General features: G+C 36.1%; 2 protein-coding genes and 1 long non-coding RNA gene across 3 annotated transcripts; 1 reads left to right on the plus strand and 2 right to left on the minus strand.

Moving 5' to 3' along the window:
* Positions 1-397: 397 nt before the first annotated feature.
* Positions 398-2,173, plus strand: LOC108216687 (LOB domain-containing protein 1). The gene is made up of 2 exons (XM_017389516.2): positions 398-767; positions 1,486-2,173. Exons 1-2 carry the CDS (start codon positions 519-521, stop codon positions 1,819-1,821), a joined length of 585 nt encoding a protein of 194 aa, XP_017245005.1. The 5' UTR covers positions 398-518; the 3' UTR covers positions 1,822-2,173.
* A 2,514-nt stretch (positions 2,174-4,687) lies between these two features.
* LOC135152410 (uncharacterized) lies at positions 4,688-5,146 on the minus strand. The gene is made up of 2 exons (XR_010291527.1): positions 5,056-5,146; positions 4,688-4,949 (listed from the first exon to the last, which is right to left on the minus strand). It is a non-coding gene; the product is annotated as an uncharacterized LOC135152410 (long non-coding RNA).
* A 33-nt stretch (positions 5,147-5,179) lies between these two features.
* Positions 5,180-19,427, minus strand: LOC108217919 (uncharacterized). Its single transcript, XM_064092139.1, has 7 exons — positions 19,025-19,427; positions 6,410-6,679; positions 6,008-6,324; positions 5,792-5,923; positions 5,585-5,689; positions 5,419-5,497; positions 5,180-5,332 (listed from the first exon to the last, which is right to left on the minus strand). Exons 1-7 carry the CDS (start codon positions 19,235-19,237, stop codon positions 5,180-5,182), a joined length of 1,269 nt encoding a protein of 422 aa, XP_063948209.1. The 5' UTR covers positions 19,238-19,427.
* Between the last annotated feature and the right edge of the window lie 1,164 nt (positions 19,428-20,591).

Here is a 20,591-nt window from a genome sequence, read left to right on the forward strand (position 1 = left end):
ATAAGCTAATCGAAAAGTCCGAATCTGGAGGGGAGGCTTTGAAACATAATTTTAATGTATAATTTTAGAAAAAATAACTTACTTTAGTTTCAACTAGCAACCTTTTTAAACGACTTTTAGTAATACAAATTTCAAAACGTAACAACAAATTTTCAATATAAAGCACGCCAATTTCAAACTCGGAGAGTTTTCACATACCTAAGACAAATAAAAGGTAGCATTCACATACCTAATAAACCACAAATCTAAAACGGAAATTTCCGCACGCAACTGACTCCGTTATTCATCGCATCGTTTTTCTAGAGTTGACGTCATCTTTTCATCCCATTGACATCACGCAGATCCTTTTAATTAGGCCTCTCTTTACTTCACTTGTGCTCTATATATATAACACGCATCTTCTGGATCCAATACCATTCACAATTCACATTCTTGCTTTTCAAAAAAAAACAATTCACATTCTTAAACACTCTCTAGCAACGCGGGCTTAAATACTAGTAACTATATAACGCTTTGCTATGGATGGTGCAAGTAAAGCAGCGAGTATATTAATGCCTCCTCCTAAGGCCGTGGCTGCAACTCCTTCGATTGCTCCGAGTTCGCCTCCGGTATCGTTGGTTGTGAGCCCTTGCGCGGCGTGCAAGATATTGAGGCGGCGATGCGCGGAGAAATGTGTGTTGGCGCCGTACTTTCCTCCTACTGATCCTCTCAAATTCACCACGGCTCATCGTGTTTTCGGAGCCAGCAACATTATCAAATTTTTGCAGGTACGCCGAGTTTCATATTATTATTTGTGTAGTAGATGATATTTAGATAGCCAAGTTAAAGGATTCTGATATCACAGTGTGGTCGCTGAACTTTATCTATTTATATATCTTAATGGTCGAAATTTAAAGTTTGTAACAAAATATTGCTTTAATTAATCAAAAAATATGAAAGATCTCTATTTTTGGAAAAATTCTTAGCCATTAAAAGATAAAGTAATATTTGATCATTCTATTATTAATTCAAAATTCCGATTATTAAAATATAAACAACGACCAAGTTGTCTTTTAGTCTCTGTTTTACGTACGACTGTATTTGTCTTGGTTCTTTGATGATAATGTCAAAATATGTTTTACGAATGAAATGATTACAGTTTGAACACAATTTTCAGATTCATTTTTGCCGGGAGAATATGAAAATGTGAATGTATAACATGCAAATAAAAAGCAAATATAAAGTTACAAAGAATAACTCGTTCACATATATAAGTACGTCCTGCATACCGGTTCAAGTGGACCTTATCAACTCTCTTTCTAATCGAAAGATGTCCTACCTGTCTACAAGTTGAATACATAGTTTTATTAAAAAAAAGTTGAATATATAGTAAAAATGTAAATAACAAAATCGAAAATGCATTCAATTTTCTATTCAATATTCCTATATGTATAAAAAAATAATTTTTTTTTATCATGATTCTGAATTCACACAATTTTCTATCAGGAATTGCCGGAGCACCAAAGGGCTGATGCAGTAAGCAGCATGGTATACGAGGCTAACGCAAGGATCAGGGACCCAGTCTACGGCTGTGCAGGAGCAATATGTCAGCTCCAGAAGCAAGTAAACGAGCTTCAAGCCCACCTAGCCAAAGCACAAGCCGAGGTCGTGACCATGCAATGCCAGTATTCCAATCTCATGACTTTAATCTCCATGGACTTCGATCACTCTCCTCAGTCCTCTCCTGATCAGCAATCTTTCGACAATTTGTCGACCAATGATATCAGTTTTTTCGACGATAATAATCTTGGGTCGTTAGAATTGGATTCTCTCTGGACTTGAAGTAGCCGATGGTCATATCATTCGAAATCTATACTGAAATTAATACTACATGGATTATTCCATGACTCCAAGCTAATGCTAAGGAGATAGTATAATGAATAAGTTTGACTAGCTAGCTAGAGTTAATGTTGTTTGGTATGGATAAGGTTTATTAAAGCGAGGGTAGTTAAATTTGGTCGTAGTTATTTATAAGTGACTCCATAAAAATAGAGACACGAGTTCCCTCCATGTTGTCCTGGCTAATTTATGGGTATACTTATTGAAGCATGGGGGGATATATGTCGTTGTATTACGTCCATTCCTATACCTAAATGTTAATTTTGGCCACCTAATTAATTATCAACTTTGACCATTTATTTTCCAAGTTAGTATTCAAATAGATGTTTGGTGCATGGCTTTGATTTTGTCTAATCCTTTCGATCGCGATCTTAATATTTATTCCACAAATTAATGTATATCTCATATATGTGCACGTATTTACAAGTCTGTTTCTTGAACTTTAAGTTTGATTTGACTTGACAAAAACAAATTTACATGAAAGAAAATTTGATTCTAACTTAATTAATCAACAGTTTCTAACTTAATTTAGACGAATTGACTCGACAAAAATTCGAAGGCCAAGCTAAAATGAAGAACCTAACACCATTGGATCCGATTAACTTGATGAATTCAATCAACAACTTTTTCATTAAAATTCCAAAGTGAATAACATCAGTGTAAGGCCAACTGTTCATCAAAGAAACTAAGTAAAGAAATAAATTCATCGCTAATTCTTCCCGTTTTTCTCAAATAACTAGTGAAACTCAAGTTTAGTGTTTGATTTATAATTAATCATGAATCCGGTTAATAATAATCGAAACTAAAACTACATTTCTGTACTGTGATTATATGAAATAAGAATCTTATTTCCGCTTCTTAGTTAAATCATTCATTCCACCTCTAGAAACAAGTTATTCCATTTTCAAAATCCCTTCTTTTCTCTCGTCTCTTGTTGACGTTTTTGGATTCCTATTCTCACTAGTCACCCAGACACCCGGTTTTTATTAGAACATGTAAACGTTGAATATTGTAGGCTTTTATCCATGTATGAATGTATGGTAGATGCATGTGAATGGCGCAAAGAAAAAAAAGAGAGGCAGAACTGCGGACAGGGAATACTCATAGCTAGCCTAGCCAAAGATGCATTGGCCTATTGGTGACTTGTGCTTAGTGGGGGTGGCCTAGCTAATAGCTCTAATCTTTTTCATGCCCCTCTTTTTGTGTACATCATTTTTGTGGAGTTTATTATGATCTTTTGTTTTTATTGGATCCGATATTTGTTTACAATTTTGTTTCACACGAACTTATCTACAAGCTTACCTTGATGTGATGATGTTTTTATTTTGACCTTTGGACAGAATGTCAAAGAGACTGCAGTCGGCGGAGAGTATGTTTTCACTGTAAATTAAAGCTCCTACCAATTCTAGTTACTTTCAAAAGTTAATAGTTTTCACTGTAAATTTTTGATAAATACTGAATTAATAGATCAACTAGTTTATCAGAAAAAACTCTTATAAATATTTATTTCATGCTATTGTACAATATATATAAGATTGCAAATGGAAACTTCTACTGACTATTTGAACTTTAAATTGCCAGCTACGCTGTGAAATGCAAACAAAAAAAGGGTACATGCATTATCAACAACGCGTTAAGCTATAGCTTCAATTATGAACCAGATCTCTCTTACTTTTATAACAACAATAAAGAAAACAGAGACTTGTACAATATATAACTTGAGAAAATTATTAATAAACAAGCAGTTAGAAATGCTTCGAGATAGATTGTGTGGAGTTACACGACTAACATTGATTTATGGTTTCAATTATTGAATGATTTCACGTGCAACTTCTATTTAGCTTTGAACACATTGCATGCATGCATGTTCATAACAAAATCATGTGTTTACTAAAGTAAGCTCGAGTCTTGAGGCTCCCCACATGACTTGCTTTGACATTACTCAATATATGCTAGAATGTCTTATCACGACATGTATGAGACCACTCGGTGCAACTTAAGCAAACATGCCTTTGTTTCCCCACTTCTCTTAATATACTGTGTATGAATGATTCTTTGATTCATACCATTCCATTTGTTCGTCTTCAAATTGCGACTGCTTAATTAATGAGTTCAAGTGTTCACTAGGAAAGAAGTTAATTGGTTTCGAATTAAAATAAGCTATAATTTTCTAACGTTGTATTCACTTGATGCACTACTACAAACTGGACTTTCAGCGTCGGTTAAATAACCCCTAAGGCGTCGGTTAAATGGCGAAGCAAATGTGGGAGACGCTATAGGTATAGGCTTATAGCATCGGTTAAACTGGCGACGCAAATCATCTCTAGCGTCGGTTAAAGAGCAATGCAAAAGGGCCAACAACCGACGCTTTTGGTCATATATTAGCATCGCTGCACAAGAACGCCGACGCTGAAAGTATTACATTAGCGTCGGCGGTCAACAACGCCGACGCTTAAAGTACTACAAAAGCGTCGGCGGCAACAACGCCGACGCTTAAAGTACTACAAAAAGCGTCGGTGGTCAACAACGCCGACGCGTAAAGTATTACAATTAGCGTCGGTGGTCAAAAACGCCGACGCCTAAAGTAATACAAAAGCGTCGGTGGTCAACGCGCTGACGCTTAAAGACCTCACCTCTTGCGTCGGTCATAAAACTGCCGACGCTGTAGATCCTGACCTCTTGCGTTGGTCATATAAAATGCCGACGCTTTTGCTTATATATATATTTTTTAATATTTCTTAAATATCTTTGTGACCTGTTCCATTATACTAAAACAACCAATATTATACCAATACAATACACCCAACAATTAAATCCCAAAACAACTTAAACAATTATATCAAGAATTAATTATGTCCTAGTTTACACTTGAAAGAAACATTACACATTAAATGCCACAAAAAAACCTTCATGATATCAGATTGTTACAAATGAATCCAAACACACTGTCTCTAGCAAGAAGTTCAAGATCTTCAAGGACCAGTGATTGTATATCACAGTACTGCAGCAGGCAAGAACTTAAATGCTTGAACTGTAAGGACTTCAAACGACAAGGCCGATGACAAGATTACCTACACATTCCCATCACTATTATACAATACACACCAATAAAATAATAAAACTATCTACCAAGTACTGAGAGTACAAAAAGGGGAGCAAAAAGTTTCAAAAAGTTACCTTATTATAGACATTCTAAAGAGAAAAATTTTGCCCACAATTCTCGAACCTCATTGATTTCCTTTCTTGTATAGTTTCTTGAACCAAGACTCTTAAGAATATAAAAGACAACATATAAAAATAATTATTTAGTTCGATAATAACTGTAAAACAATATTTTAGTTAAATCTCTTACCACTTTCCAGTTCATGTCGGGTTGTTTCTGAGAAAGCATGACTATATCATACATGTATCTCATAACAAAAAAACCAGAATCCATATCTCCTTGTTGCGGACACTACATAAAACCCAACAAGATGTATTAAATATAAGTAAATAAACGAGCAAAAAATTAATGCAAAATCATATCAGTTATACGTATACCTTAACCTCGGTGTGATGCCAAAGAAATTCTTTTTTGTTATTCCTCTGTCCACCTTGAGATACGTATAATTTAAATGCCCTGTAAGATGCAAATGTCATAACATCTCTTGCGAAACTAGGATAGATACATTACACCACATGAAATTTGAATTCATATTTAACTTACATTCTTGCAGGTGTTTTTAACCGTATTGTCCTATCTTTTTTCAATGGATCAAACACGTAGATAGCACTTTCATGGAGACAAAAAAGGAGCAACATCCAGTGGTCCCTACAATAATAATGACATATTACTAATAGCAAAGATTATAATTTATAACAATACAATTATTAACAGAAACTTATTTTATTCTTACTCTTGGATGTACGGTGCCAAAATATAACGCTTATTTCTATTGCTTCATCTTGTCGTTGCTGGTGACATTTATGTGGCATGGCTAATCTGGATGGCAACATGAATGCAAATGTATCATCCTTCAACTGTTTACACAACGTGCTAACGTACCTGTAAAAATCACTCATCACAATAAACATGTGTATTTAAAATGCTTTAAATTAAATTAATTAGAAAAAGGAGACTTGGTCTTACTTCAGGAAAATTTCAATTATGGGAGTATTTAACCATCTCATTTTCAAAAACTGATCAACATCTTCGGGTGTAATGTGTATCAGATCTTCTCCATTTTCTTCATACGTAAAGACATCACCTTTTTTATTAGGGGGCCTTTTTTTGAGCAAGAAACTTAAACCTGCACAATGCTCACTTAAACTTATGTCATCAACAATTATTGGCCGGTTTTTCTTCACGGGAGTCACAGACCCTTTACTTTCAACCTTTTCTGAGTCATGTACTTTTGCTTTTGGTGTCATCTTATGGCTTTTTTTCTTCTCCAATGATATAGGATCCTAGTCAAAGACATATATAAATGATTGATATACTGCAGTTAAATTGCAAGAAAATATAGCTTCCATTAAACCTCAAAAGAAATACCTGCCCTAATGTCACAAGGTCCTTTGGCCATTGAACAAAACTGCCCGCTGCATTTCCTATATTATCATGTTCATCACATGACACAGGAAGTGGAGTAAGTTGATATTCAGGTACAACATCATCAATTGATACTCTAACATTGTGTGATGCCATCGGAATATTATGAATCATATTAACACCCTGACTATTTGACGGGAATACAGTCCCCCTTGCCACAACAACTCTTCCTTTCTCTACGTGTATCACCCAAAGACAACAAAGTGTTGGATTCTGCATTAAGTTCAAGCCAAAGATATTACTCACAATCCATATACATAGTTATATATATGCAGGTTAGAGTGAGTTACCAATTCAGGATACCATTTTCATTTACCATCCGTACAACCATACATGTGTTTCACGAATTGTTACAAAGTAAACTAGCTTACCATCATTATCTGCCTAAGTATTCTGTTAGGCCGACTAAACTCACTATATATATATGATAATATAGTGAACACAATCCAAAACAAACACAAGTATAAGAGAATAATTCAATAAACTCTTATTCACAAATCTCAGTAGTTTACAAATAATCTCTTAGTGATTTATATCTTATCACTAAGAGCTGCTAGGTTACACGAATGATATTCAATTGATAACTCATCTAGAGTAAACCCTAAGCTGTGTTTATATACACAGTTACATGATATCTACTGATTGATTTATAATTATCTGCTTCCTAAAATAATCTAATCAGTAGCTATCCTTCTGCTGTCCTGATCTGTACAATCTCTCTTGATCTTTATCTTCCTTATTTAGTCAGATATGCTCCTGAAAATCAGCCGCCTGTAAACTCTGATCATCGCTTAAACTCTGATCCAGCTGGCAGTTGTTAAACTCTGATTTCCAGCTAAACTCTGATATTTGCTTCTGCACACTAAACAAGTTAGATACCTGTGACATCATCAAATATGTAACAATCTCCCCCAACTTGTGCATTAGACAGAATGAACAAGTTCTATATATTTACTGATGATGTCAAAAACAATCAAGAACAAATGCAAGAAATAATTAATCTGCATAAATGAATTATAACTTACAGATTAAGCAGAACTAATTACAACTTACAGTACATGTCAGAACTTAGTCAGCCAATCAGTCTATATCCATAGCTCTCCTTAACAAACTGAGTAATCAGATTTTCTTCAATTTGCTTCAAAGTCTGTATCATTTGAGCTTTGACAGTCTTGAGTTCTTCATCTTCATCTCCTGTCTGGTATATGGCTGATCTCAAAGCATTTGCTTTGCTTCTCTTCATTGCTTCTCCCAATTGAATCACTCTGGGCCTGTCTGCTTCATTATTATAACCCAAGACTCTGATATTTGCAATAGTCTCCATCACAGAGCTATTCTTTTCCATGTCAATTTCAGAACCATCATCTTGAGCTATTTTTGGAATGTATTCTTCATCAGGCTGTACTCCATAGAATCTTCTCTTTTCCCTGATTGTCCTTTTCATCAAGTCTGACCACCTCTGAGTAGCTTCATTCTTGATCTCCAACATGTAGTGAAAATGCTCCAGCTCCCTCAGAGATTTCAGTAACAAATCAGCTTCTGAGATTCTATAAACTCTGCCAGACTCCAGAAATATAGCAATCTTTTCTTTATCTTCTGTCCCATCATGAGTGTCCATTAAGATTTGAACTGACTCAACCTTATCAAGATCCTCCTGTGTTACAGCTTCTCCTACTTTTTCAGTCAGAGGATAAGGATCTCTGAAAGTAGTTGCTGAGCCTGTTTGAATCTTTTCTTTTCTATGACCAAGGCCAGTCCAGTCATAAGCTTCTTTTCCTCTGGTTCCATGAGATCTGATTCTGGTGAGCAGTGAACTTTCTTTGTACAGATTTGTACCAAGACTTCCAAATAGACTTTTCTTCTTCTGGGATTTAGCTTTGTCAACTTGAGCCCTGTCAGTGGTTGACTTGATCCATGTAGCTTTAACTTCAACTGGCTTCATGTTTTCCTCATCTTTGTGTTTAGCTTGAGCAATGTCAGAGGCTAAATTCTGATCAGTTTCTTCAGGAATATTTACAAGTGTTTGTTGAACTTCTGATTCAGTCTTTCTTGTAGATGAAACACCATCTATGACCTTTTTCCCTTTTCTGCTTGAATCAGAGTCAGATTTTTGATAAACTCTGGGCCTATCTATATCAGCATAATTTATCTCACTGATCACAATTCCTTTCCTTCTTGAAGAAGTTGACTTCTCAGTGACCAGCTTCTTGCCATCAGAGCTTATTTTCTTCTGATCAGTTGCAGTTTTATTGGGCTTTGATTCTCTGTTCTTCTTGATCTCAGCAGCCAACCTCTCTTCTTCTTTTCTGATGTCTTCAAGTGATAACCCTGGATTTTCCTCTTCGAATAGATTCTTTGCAACTGCTTCATCAAAAGCTAGTTGTGTAGGGGCCTTGTAGAAGAAGGTCTTTTCCTCTCCTTGAAACTTCACTGTGTGACTCAACAGCTTAGATTCAGGATCACCAAGCTCAACTAATTGCTCAGAGAGAGCTTTGGTTTTACAGTCAGCTGGTATCAGAGGTTGTTGGGATTTTGTTTTCTGTGGTTGCTGAGTACTGCTTCCAGCCTTATCATCCCTCTTTTCTTTAGATTGACTCTGAGAGTGCAAGATTATCTCAGAGTTTAAATTTCCAGACTCCGTCTTTTCTTCATCCTCTTCCTCATCATCTGGTTTTCTCTGTTGCTGATCAACCTTGCATTTGTCTTTCAGTACTTTCTCCCCCTTTTTGGCATCATCAGGGATGAGAAATTTGACCAGTTGAGCAACAGAGGAGCTCAACTCAGCCAGAGTTTGCTGCATGGATTGCTGAGTGAATTCTATAGAGGATAGTCTGGCTTCCACAGAGGAAGTTGGAGCTCTTTGCATCCTCTTAGAGTAACTGAGAGTGCAAACTCTGTTCTCTGTAGGTTTGGAAGAAGGAATTTCACAAACAGGAGCCGTTGATGCAGATTGAACAGGTGAAGGATCTCTGACTGGAGAGACTTCCCTGACTGAAATGCTGACTCTGTTCTCAGCAGAGACTTCAGCTGCAAGAATAGCTGGGGCAATAGGATGACCAGAAGTGACCTCTGTAGTATCTGTATCATCATCATCAACTGCAATACTGAGTGTCTGTGAGCACAAAGGGGCTGTAGCTTCCTCAGAATTTGCAGCAGATAATATCTCCTGATCAGGAGCTGCAACCAATTCTTCAACAGGAGTTATAATTTCTTGAGCAATGTCTGGAGTAGTGACAATTGCCTCTGGAATCGACTCAGATTCTTCAGGAATGTTGTCAGAGATAGGAATTGCAGCCTCTTTGGAATGCGGCAAAGGATCCTCTGACTGAGGAATAGATTCTGACATTGGGGTGTCAGCATGAGGTGAAGTAGTCAGAGGTACTGCAGATAAGGGCTCTATCATCAGAGGATCAGATACTGTTACCATCTCAAGAGGATTTACTGTGGATTCTAGAGGAGGGTCCACAGTAAGATCAGTGATAGTGGAGGTGGGCTTGATCTTCTTTCTGGGCCTTGAGATGAGTGGTACTGGTTCTGGCTCAGAGTCTGAGTCAGAGTCTGATAGTTTCTGCATAAATCTTCTCTTCCTAGGTGGAGGAGATGACTGTTTGGATGGAGATGACTGTTTAGATGACCTCAGTACTCTTGTAGGTGAAGATGTTACAACTGACCCTTTTTGGGAAGGACCAGAGGTTTGCTTTGGTTTAGATTTTACAACTGGCCCCTTTTGGGAAGGACCAGAGGTTGGTATTTCTTGTGGCTGTTGAGAGGAGGTTGGTAAATTCTCATCAGAGAATAGTGAGCCATATTTATCTGGCATTGCCAGCTTCAATTTATCCTGCACAGTTACAGGTATGGCAAAAATGGGCAGTTGGGGTTTCTTACTGTCCTTCTTAATTAAATCAGAGAAAGCTCTTTTTGTAATTTTGAAGGGTGGTTCAGTGTCAGTATCAGGAATAGGTACCAGAGGATAACAATATGAGAAAATAAGCTGACAAATCTAGCAAAGTAGACAGTATTTTCATCCTCTAATCTCCTATCACCAATAAATCTCAAGATATAAGGAGCAATATCAAAGTTGAGATTATGAATCAGAGCATACCCAATTTGCTGACTGAAGAGTGGGATTGCATCATAGTTGCTGCATTTATTTCCAAAAGCCCTGGTGATACAGTCGTAGTAAAAGCTCCATTCTTTGCAGAGACAAGGGCGCTTGAGTTCCCCCATCTTGTCAGTGTTACCAGAGTATCCAAAGAATTGCATCATATCCTTCAGAGTTTGGGTGCTGACAGAGCTATGATATTTGGAATGCTCTGGAAGGTGGAGAGCCTTTCTTACAGTTTCAGGAGTGACAATATACTCCTGACCATCATATATGCATGTCAAAGATGGTGATCCATGTTCACCACCATCATTGTATCTTGCTGAACGCCAGAGTGAGAGAACTTGTTCTGGAGAAATCACCTCTGGTTGTGTGAGTGCATACATGAGCTCACTGTGAGCCAGATAGTCCTGAATGAGATGGAACTCGCTTGGAGCTTCAGTGTTTGACAGGATTGCAGCGTAGTTGTTGGTGACGAACTTGGCACCATTATATTCAAAGGCTTTGGTCGACATTTTCTGAAAAATCAAGAGAATAGTGATGTGTAGATAAGGTGTTTGATGAAATGCGCACAAGAGTTTTTTGAAACGATTATCAGAGAGAGAGAGAATGATTAATTGTGTGAAATAATGAAAAATTTCAATTTCTGACAATATATATGTGTATACGCATGTTGGTGAGAGATAAACGCTGTAGTGGGGCACGTGGCAGGTTCTAAACGGTAAAAAATATGGTAGTGGAGAGGTAATAATTAGTGGCGTGTGAATCTGAACAAACATGCACCATTTACCAATAAAACACAATTATTTACCGTGTTTTTCTCCACTCAGGAATACAAATGGTTTTTCTACCGTTTGATAATAAAAACTAATATTATCTTGACCAAAATATTTATTTTAACTCGGACTTCGATCAGAGGCTGACCATTGACCAGAGTTTAAATAAATGACTTATAATCTGACAAATCAAGGAGTGATCATAGAATCTTATAATGGTGAGAGATAAATATTCAAGGTCTATACGACACTTGCTCCTCAGAGTTTGCAAATATTTATTGAACTCTAGTCAAAAATTACTCGAAGCCAAAAAAAAATTGTCAATCACAGAAGTGGAGTGAGGTGTGTGTTAACATGAATATTCTAATGTCACAGAGATTGTCAAATTTCTTAACTAATATTAGAAAGAATCAAATTATTAGAAAATTGTTTAATCATCTCATAAGCCGAGTTTCTCAAGAGATGGATCAGAGTATACTTATTTCTTCTCTTTGGAATCACAAATGTCTTTTGAAAGGGAACTCCTCATGGTAAGTGAGTCATAACCTTTATTAGACTTTTTGTTTTCTCAGAGTATTTCTCCAGTAATCAGAGAATGTGAAAAGTCACCAAAAAAAAATTGTTTCAATTTTTGATGCATTTGCTTAATACCAGCAGTGCACTTGGTTCTTTCCTTTCACAAATTTTCTAAGATCTCAAAGGAGTACCTGAGATTATTTCTTTTGTTTTTCTTTTCTTTTGATTTTCTTTACTGAGAAGAAATTTCTTGAGGACCCATAACTGAGTTGTCTTAACTCTTAGCTTAGAAGAGGAATAAATCAGATTCTTTTCTGAGTACATGTCTAATATTTAAGAAGTAAGACAATCTAGGTGACAAAATTAACTCATGTGTTATGTGTTAAAGATTTCCACAGCTGTAATATCAAAAAAATCAGACTTTAGAGATATTTAACGACCAAATTCAGGTAAGTGCAACATGTTCTTCACAGGAGTATCTTTCATCATGAAAAATTCAAGTCATCAGAGTTTGTCGGGTCAGAGTTTAAATATCAGAGTTTATCAAATCAGAGTATAATCACCAGAGTTTAGATCAGAGAATAACAGATGCAGTTGTAGATCAGATTTATAACAACAAATACTAACAGATATAGTATGATGCAATGTATCAGAGTTTAGAGAGGACCAGAAATCATCCCTAATTCGTTTACAAGCCTTGTAAATGTTGCTTCAGCCAGAGGTTTGGTGAAGATATCTGCCAACTGCTGATCTGTTGGAACAAAGTGAAGCTCTACTGTTCCTTCCATTACATGTTCTCTGATAAAATGATACCTTATGCTGATATGCTTGGTCATGGAATGCTGTACTGGATTTCCTGTCATAGCAATAGCACTTTGGTTATCACAATAAATAGGAATTTGAGTCAGAGTTAACCCATAATCCAGTAGTTGATTCTTCATCCATAAGATCTGAGCACAGCAGCTTCCTGCAGCAATATACTCTGCTTCTGCAGTGGATGTGGAGATAGATTTTTGTTTCTTACTGAACCAAGAAACTAATCTTCCTCCTAAAAATTGACAGCTCCCACTTGTACTTTTTCTGTCTATTTTGCATCCTGCAAAATCTGCATCAGAGTAACCAATCAGTGTAAAGTCTGATTCTCTGGGATACCAGAGTCCCATCTCAACTGTTCCTTTGAGATATTTGAAAATCCTTTTGACTGCTACAAGGTGTGGTTCTCTTGGATCTGCTTGAAATCTTGCACAGAGACAGGTTGCAAACATGATATCAGGTCTACTAGCAGTCAGATATAAAAGTGAGCCTATCATACCTCTGTAGTTAGTAATTTCTACTGGTGAACCAGTATCTTTATCTAACTTAGTGGCAGTTGCCATTGGAGTGGTAGCAGCTGAGCTATCCTGCATGCCAAATTTCTTTAGCAGGTTCCTGGTATATTTAGACTGATTAATAAAAATACCCTCATCAGTCTGTTTGACTTGAAGTCCCAAAAAATAGCTCATTTCTCCCATCATGCTCATCTGATATCTGGACTGCATAAGCTTTGAGAATCTCTCACAGAGTTTAGGATTAGTAGACCCAAAAATAATATCATCTACATAGACTTGAACTAATAGCAGATCATTACCATGGTTGAGATAAAATAGAGTTTTATCAATTGTACCTCTGTTGAAACCACTGTCCAAAAGAAATTGAGCCAGAGTTTCATACCATGCTCTTGGTGCTTGCTTTAGTCCATACAGTGCTTTATCCAATCTGTAGACATGATCTGGAAATTTTGTGTCCACAAACCCTGGAGGTTGTTCAACATATACTTCTTCCTCCAGCTCCCCATTGAGAAAGGCACTCTTTACATCCATCTGAAACACTTTGAATTTCTTATGTGCTGCATAAGCCAAGAAAATTCTGATTGCTTCCAATCTGGCAACTGGGGCAAAGGTCTCATCATAGTCAATTCCTTCTTGTTGAGAATATCCCTTAGCTACCAGTCTGGCTTTATTTCTTGTGATTATACCATCACTGTCTGTTTTGTTCCTAAAAACCCACTTAGTACCAACAATTGACCTGTTCTTTGGTCTTGGTACAAGTGTCCAGACTTTATTTCTCTCAAATTCATTTAACTCCTCCTGCATTGCTGTTACCCAGTCTGCATCCTTTAAGGCTTCTTCCACTTTCTTTGGTTCTGTCTGAGATAAAAATGAATGAAATAAACACTCATTTGCTGTTGCAGTTCTGGTTTGTACTCCAGCATCTGGATCCCCAATAATCAGATCTGGTGTATGAGACTTTGTCCATTTTCTTTCATGTGGCAGTTGATTTCTGGAACTAGATCCTCCCCCATGATCCATGCCAGTATCATTTTGATTCTCTGATGCCTCTCCCCCATTATTCATGCTATCTCCATGAGCATTCTGAGTTTCTGATGCTCCCCCTGAAGATATGTTCTCCTGATTCTCTGATGCAGAGTGATCAGAGTTTGAGGAGTCAGAATCAGAGTTTGTGTTTTCTGCCGAGTCTGCAACATTTTCATCCAGATTTACATCTTGAAAGTGCTCCCCCTCAACATGTGCTTGAGGTTGGTGAGTAGGAGTGACATGCTCTGATATTGTCTCAGAGTCAGAGTTTATGGAGTCAGAGAATGTATCTTCATCTTCAAATCTCAGTTGCTCATGATCTTCAAAATCTTCAATTCCAGTAATTTTCTTATCATCAAAGGAGACATGAATGGATTCCATGATTACCCTTGTTCTCAGATTGTAAACTCTGAAGGCTTTTGTTGATAAAGGATAACCAACAAAAATTCCTTCATCAGCTTTTAAATCAAATTTGGTTAGCTGTTCAGGATGATTTTTCAGAACAAAACATTTACATCCGAAGATATGGAAGTATTTGAGATTTGGTTTTCTGCCTTTAACCATTTCAAAAGGAGTTTTCCCATGTTTATTAATCAGAGTTGCATTCTGTGTGAAACAGGCAGACTGCACAGCCTCAGCCCAGAAGTAGGTTGGCAATTTTGCTTCCTCCAACATGGTTCTAGCAGCTTCAATCAGAGTTCTGTTTTTCCTTTCTACAACACCATTTTGTTGAGGTGTTCCAGGTGCTGAAAATTCCTGTTTAATGCCATTTTCTTTACAGAACTCTTCCATTTTAAAATTCTTGAACTCAGTGCCATTATCACTTCTGATGATCTTTACTGCATCTTTAGAGATTTTATTCAGCTGTCTGACATGCTCAATCAATAAAGATGATGTTTCATCCTTGCTGTGAAGAAAATATACCCATGTATATCTGGTAAATTCATCAACAATGACCAGAGTATATCTCTTCTTTGCAATGGACATTATATTTACTGGTCCAAAAAGATCAACATGCAGCAGATGATATGGCTCAAGAATTGAGGACTCAGTTTTACTTTTGAAGGAAGACTTCCTCTGTTTTGCTTTCTGACAGGAATCACAGAGTCCATCTGGAGTAAAAACTGATTTTGGAAGTCCTTTCACAAGATCTTTCTTCACAAGTTCATTTATATTATTGAAGTTCAGGTGAGATAATTTCTTGTGCCAGTTCCAGCTTTCTTCAATACTGGCTCTGCCAAGTAGACAGATTGCAGAGCTTTCAGAGTTTAAAGATAGCTTAGCTTCATAGATGTTGCCATGTCTGTATCCTTTCAGAACAACTTTTCCAGTTCTTTTACTAATGACCTCACAGTGTTCTTCCAAGAAATTGACATGATATCCTCTGTCACAGATTTGACTTATGCTCAGCAGATTGTGCTTAAGTCCTGAGACCAGAGCTACAGATTGAATGATGACATTTCCAAGATTGATATTGCCATATCCCAAAGTTTTCCCTATGTTGCCATCTCCATAAGAAACATTTGGGCCAGCCTTCTCCACAAAGTCTGATAGCAGGGCTTTATTTCCTGTCATATGTCCTGAGCATCCACTGTCCAGAACTAGGATGTTTTTCCTGTTGCCCTGCAATCACATACATAACTAATGATTAGTTTTAAGGACCCAGACTTGCTTGGATCCTTTGTTCTTGTTAAGTTTGTTAACACTGGCAGCGGAAGATTTATCAGAGTTTATATCAGAGTTTGTGCTAACAGACTTTTTAACAGGTGCTGAACTAGGAGAATCAATCTTTTTCTTCAAAGAAGGTTTTAATTCATAATAATCATAATATAAACTATGGTATTCCTTACAAGTGTAAATGGAATGCCATAAACTACCACAATGAAAACAAGGATTCTCTGGTCTAAATCTAGTATTCCTAGTCTTAACTTCTGATTTTGGAGACATAACATTTATGTCCTTATTTTTCCTGCAAAAAGAAGCAAGATGATTAGGATTACCACAATTATGACAAGTTTTCCTAGGAGCATTTGGAACATGCATGTAATTGTTGCTTTTGTTTATTCCAACCTTTCCATTCCTATTTTTCCTAGGTTCCTTAATCCTGTTTTCTTTCTTAACCTCCTTGAGTTTATGCTTAAGCTGTTTCTGAGTCATTAAACCAATATTAACCTGTTTAGGAGTATCAGTTTTTGATTCTGCAACAAATCTTACTGGAACTACCTTGGGTTTTTCAATTTTAATGGTTTCTTGTTTATATGACTCAGCTTCATTTTTATCAGAGTAACCTAACCCTTTCTTCCAGTTCCCACTTTCTAGGATATTCTGAGTAGTCTTTCCTGAGTTAGTCCAAGTTTTGATTATCTCTCTTTCCTTAGCAAGTTCTGATTCAAGAGAAGCATTTTTCTTTAAGAGTTCATTTTTAATAAAGATAGAGTCATCTCTTTCCTTCTGAACTTCTAGCATCTGAACTAGTTCTTTTTCAAGATAATCATTCCTTTTCTTAACATCCAAGATCTCAGATTTTAGTCTGTCATTTTCTAAGGTCTGATCTCTATAACTAACATGCAGAGTTTTAAGAAACAATCTTAACTCAGTTATATCCTCAGTATCAAAAGCAAGAGTGGAATGAGGTACCTTAGTTTCAACAGTCTCAGTGCTGTTGTCCATGTTTGCCATCAAGGCATAGTTGACTTCTTCCTCTGATTCTGATGAGTCTGCCCAACTCCCCTTCTTTGTGATAAAGGCCTGTTCCTTTTCTTTCTTAGCCTTCTTGCACTCAGTTGCAAAATGTCCTTTCTCTCCACAATTGAAGCAGGTGTATTTAGACTTATCAGATTTTCCAGATTTTTCTTCTTTGCCTTCATTCCTTTTGAAGACCTTCTTATCAGAGTTTCTGTCTTTCCTTGAGAACTTTTTCCCTTTGTTGAAGTTCTTGTAAGCCATCTTCTTGAAGCTTTTCACCATTAGTGCTGCCAGCTGCATCATCTCAGTATCACTATCATCAGAGTCTGAAGGTATATCAGAGTCTGAGTCAACATCAGAGTTTGATGACTCAGTATTAGACTTTTTGACATGAGCTTTTCCTTTGCTTTTCACAGTTGAATCTTCTTGAACTTTTAGAGCAACTGGTTTGGGTTTCCCACCATGTCGTTTGCTCCTTTGTTCCATCTCAAGTTCATGAGTTTTCAACCTTCCAAAGATTTCATCCAGAGACATCTCTTCAAGATCATGATTGTCTCTTATTGTGGTTACTTTCAAATCCCACTTTTCAGGAAGAGCAAGCAGAAATTTGAGATTTGAGTCTTCCAAATCATATTCTTTGTCCACAAGAGACAAGTCATTCAGCAGCTTGACAAACCTATCATAAAGATCAGTCAGTGATTCACCTGATTTTGAATCAAAGTGTTCATACTCTTGAGTAAGTATGGTCCTTCTGTTCTTTTTGATGGCTTTGGTTCCTTGACATCTGACTTCCAAAGCATCCCATATCTCCTTTGCAGTTTTGCATCCAATTACTCTATTGGACATAGCATTGTCCAGAGCACTATGCAACAGATGCTTCACCTTTGCATCTTTACTGATAGATGAGATGTCCTCTGGAGTATAGTCCTTCTTCTCTTTAGGAATCATCTTCTGGGGTTCATCTCCCACTGCAACAGAGAGCTTCGTTGGCATGTGTGGACCATCATAAATTCTATCCAGATATTCTGGATCTGTAGATTCCAGAAACATGATCATTCTAACTTTCCAGACAGAATATTCAGATGCCCTGAGGACCGGAACCCTAAGAGACTCATATCTACTGTTTTGTGATTTCTCAGACATGATTGTGTGTGATTAAGATCTCACTGTAGGTATATCAACAGAGCTGGCTCTGATACCACTTGTTAGGCCGACTAAACTCACTATATATATATGATAATATAGTGAACACAATCCAAAACAAACACAAGTATAAGAGAATAATTCAATAAACTCTTATTCACAAATCTCAGTAGTTTACAAATAATCTCTTAGTGATTTATATCTTATCACTAAGAGCTGCTAGGTTACACGAATGATATTCAATTGATAACTCATCTAGAGTAAACCCTAAGCTGTGTTTATATACACAGTTACATGATATCTACTGATTGATTTATAATTATCTGCTTCCTAAAATAATCTAATCAGTAGCTATCCTTCTGCTGTCCTGATCTGTACAATCTCTCTTGATCTTTATCTTCCTTATTTAGTCAGATATGCTCCTGAAAATCAGCCGCCTGTAAACTCTGATCATCGCTTAAACTCTGATCCAGCTGGCAGTCGTTAAACTCTGATTTCCAGCTAAACTTTGATATTTGCTTCTGCACACTAAACAAGTTAGATACCTGTGACATCATCAAATATGTAACATATTCATATATGGAGTAATAACTATTATACAAATAGGAGTCAAAGCAAAGCTTTTACAAGCTAACGTATTGTATCCTAAACAAATGCATCAGAATTAAACTATGAAATATACATCAGCCTTAAATCTGATATTTACCCTGACTATTAAGGTGTAACCAGAACAATGTTCTACTTCAAAAGGCTGGAATACTTCATGATTGCTATTTAATAAATAGCTGATGATGAAGTTTTAAATCAAATCTTAACATTTGTCTACATATTTACAAGTTTATATATAACAGCTAAGAACCCTTTAGGCTAGTCATACATGAGGAATTGATGATTGAATAGCATATTCATCTAGAGGTATACCAATAACATGTCAGTAGGGTAAGAAAGGTAGTGCAAAAAACAGTAGTTTTATGTTATATACCTTGACATTTGTGAAATGATCTTCCCGATATACCGACTGGCAACTGCTTCGAACATTTTCATTGTTCGGTGTACCAACATCATTTACAAAATGATCATCAGGGATTTTCACACCCATCTGGTTCAACTGATTAAACAAATCTACAAACATCAAATTGACAGAGGCAATCACAATCATATGTTGAATATTGTAACTTGGGATCACTTGATTCATCAAACACTCACAATTTTGATAGCAGCAATAGCTACTGTACAGTCAAATCAAAAGTGCATCATCAACTACAGTACTAGTTTAAACCAACTCAAATTCACAGCATTGATGTTACAGAACTGAACATACTAGACCAAAAAACCAACAAAAAACTGAAAGAAGCTAATGGCGCAAAATACTAACAAAAAACTAATACTAAAAAACACTGCAATATGTAAAGCTAAACATTTTATATAATCACATCATGATTAAACAAAGCTACAAACATCAAATTGACATCAAATTAAGTACCCAGCAAGGACTTTGTACTCAAAATTAAGTGCCCACAACCAAAATTATGTACCCAATAACCAGCCCCCAACACCTAGCAAAATAACTCAAACACCCATCACCGAGCAATGAATCAAACACCTGGAATGCAGTAACAAAATTAAGTATATGGGTAGTAACAAACTTAAGTGCCCAGCAAAGGCTTTCTACTGAAAATTCAGTACCCAACAACCAGCCCAACACCTAGCGAGAAATCATACACCCAAATAACTCGAAACGGAAAAGAAAGAGACCTCGATCCCTCGACAACTAGACAGGAAAAAGAGACGAGAATGGAAATGTGAGAAGAGAATGGAGATGGGAGAAAGTGAGATTGACACCTGCAATGATTAATCGAACGAGACGGAAGAGAAGTCGAGAACGAAGTCCAGAGTCGTGTCCGGAGTCTTTTCGCGCACAACTGCTTTTCGCGCACAACTTCTTTTCTTTTCCTTTTATGTTCTGGGTTATATTTTGATATTAACTGTACTAGCGGTTATATAATTTTAAATTTATCATATATAATTTAAATTTTAACATCATTTTATTCGTGCTTTTATATTAATGAATTTAAATTTTTATTAAATTATATTAACAAATTGACATATTCACTTTAAAATTGAGTTTTTGCAATATTTTTTTATATTTTCTATTATAAGTTACGCATCTATTAATAGTTAATTATTATATAATAGTAATATATATTAATGATAGTAAATTTACTTTTTTATTTTTTAACTAATTATAAATTATATTTAAAAGTATAATAGTGTAATTTTTATCTTGTAGCATATAAAACTGTTTAGAGATGTAGCAGACTTTTAGTTATAAAGTGAATCACCAAACCAACATGACCAAACCAAAATTTTGTACGACTACAAAATATACCCATGTTGGCTTATTATAGTATAGTATATAATTTTAAATATATCATATATAATTTAAATTTTAACATCATTTTATTCGTGTTTTTATATTAATGAATTTAAATTTTTATTAAATTATATTAACAAATTGGTTATATTCACTTTAAAATTGAGCTTTTGCA

Source organism: Daucus carota, chromosome 4, assembly GCF_001625215.2.
Source record: "Daucus carota subsp. sativus chromosome 4, DH1 v3.0, whole genome shotgun sequence".
Lineage (NCBI taxonomy): Eukaryota > Viridiplantae > Streptophyta > Magnoliopsida > Apiales > Apiaceae > Daucus > Daucus carota.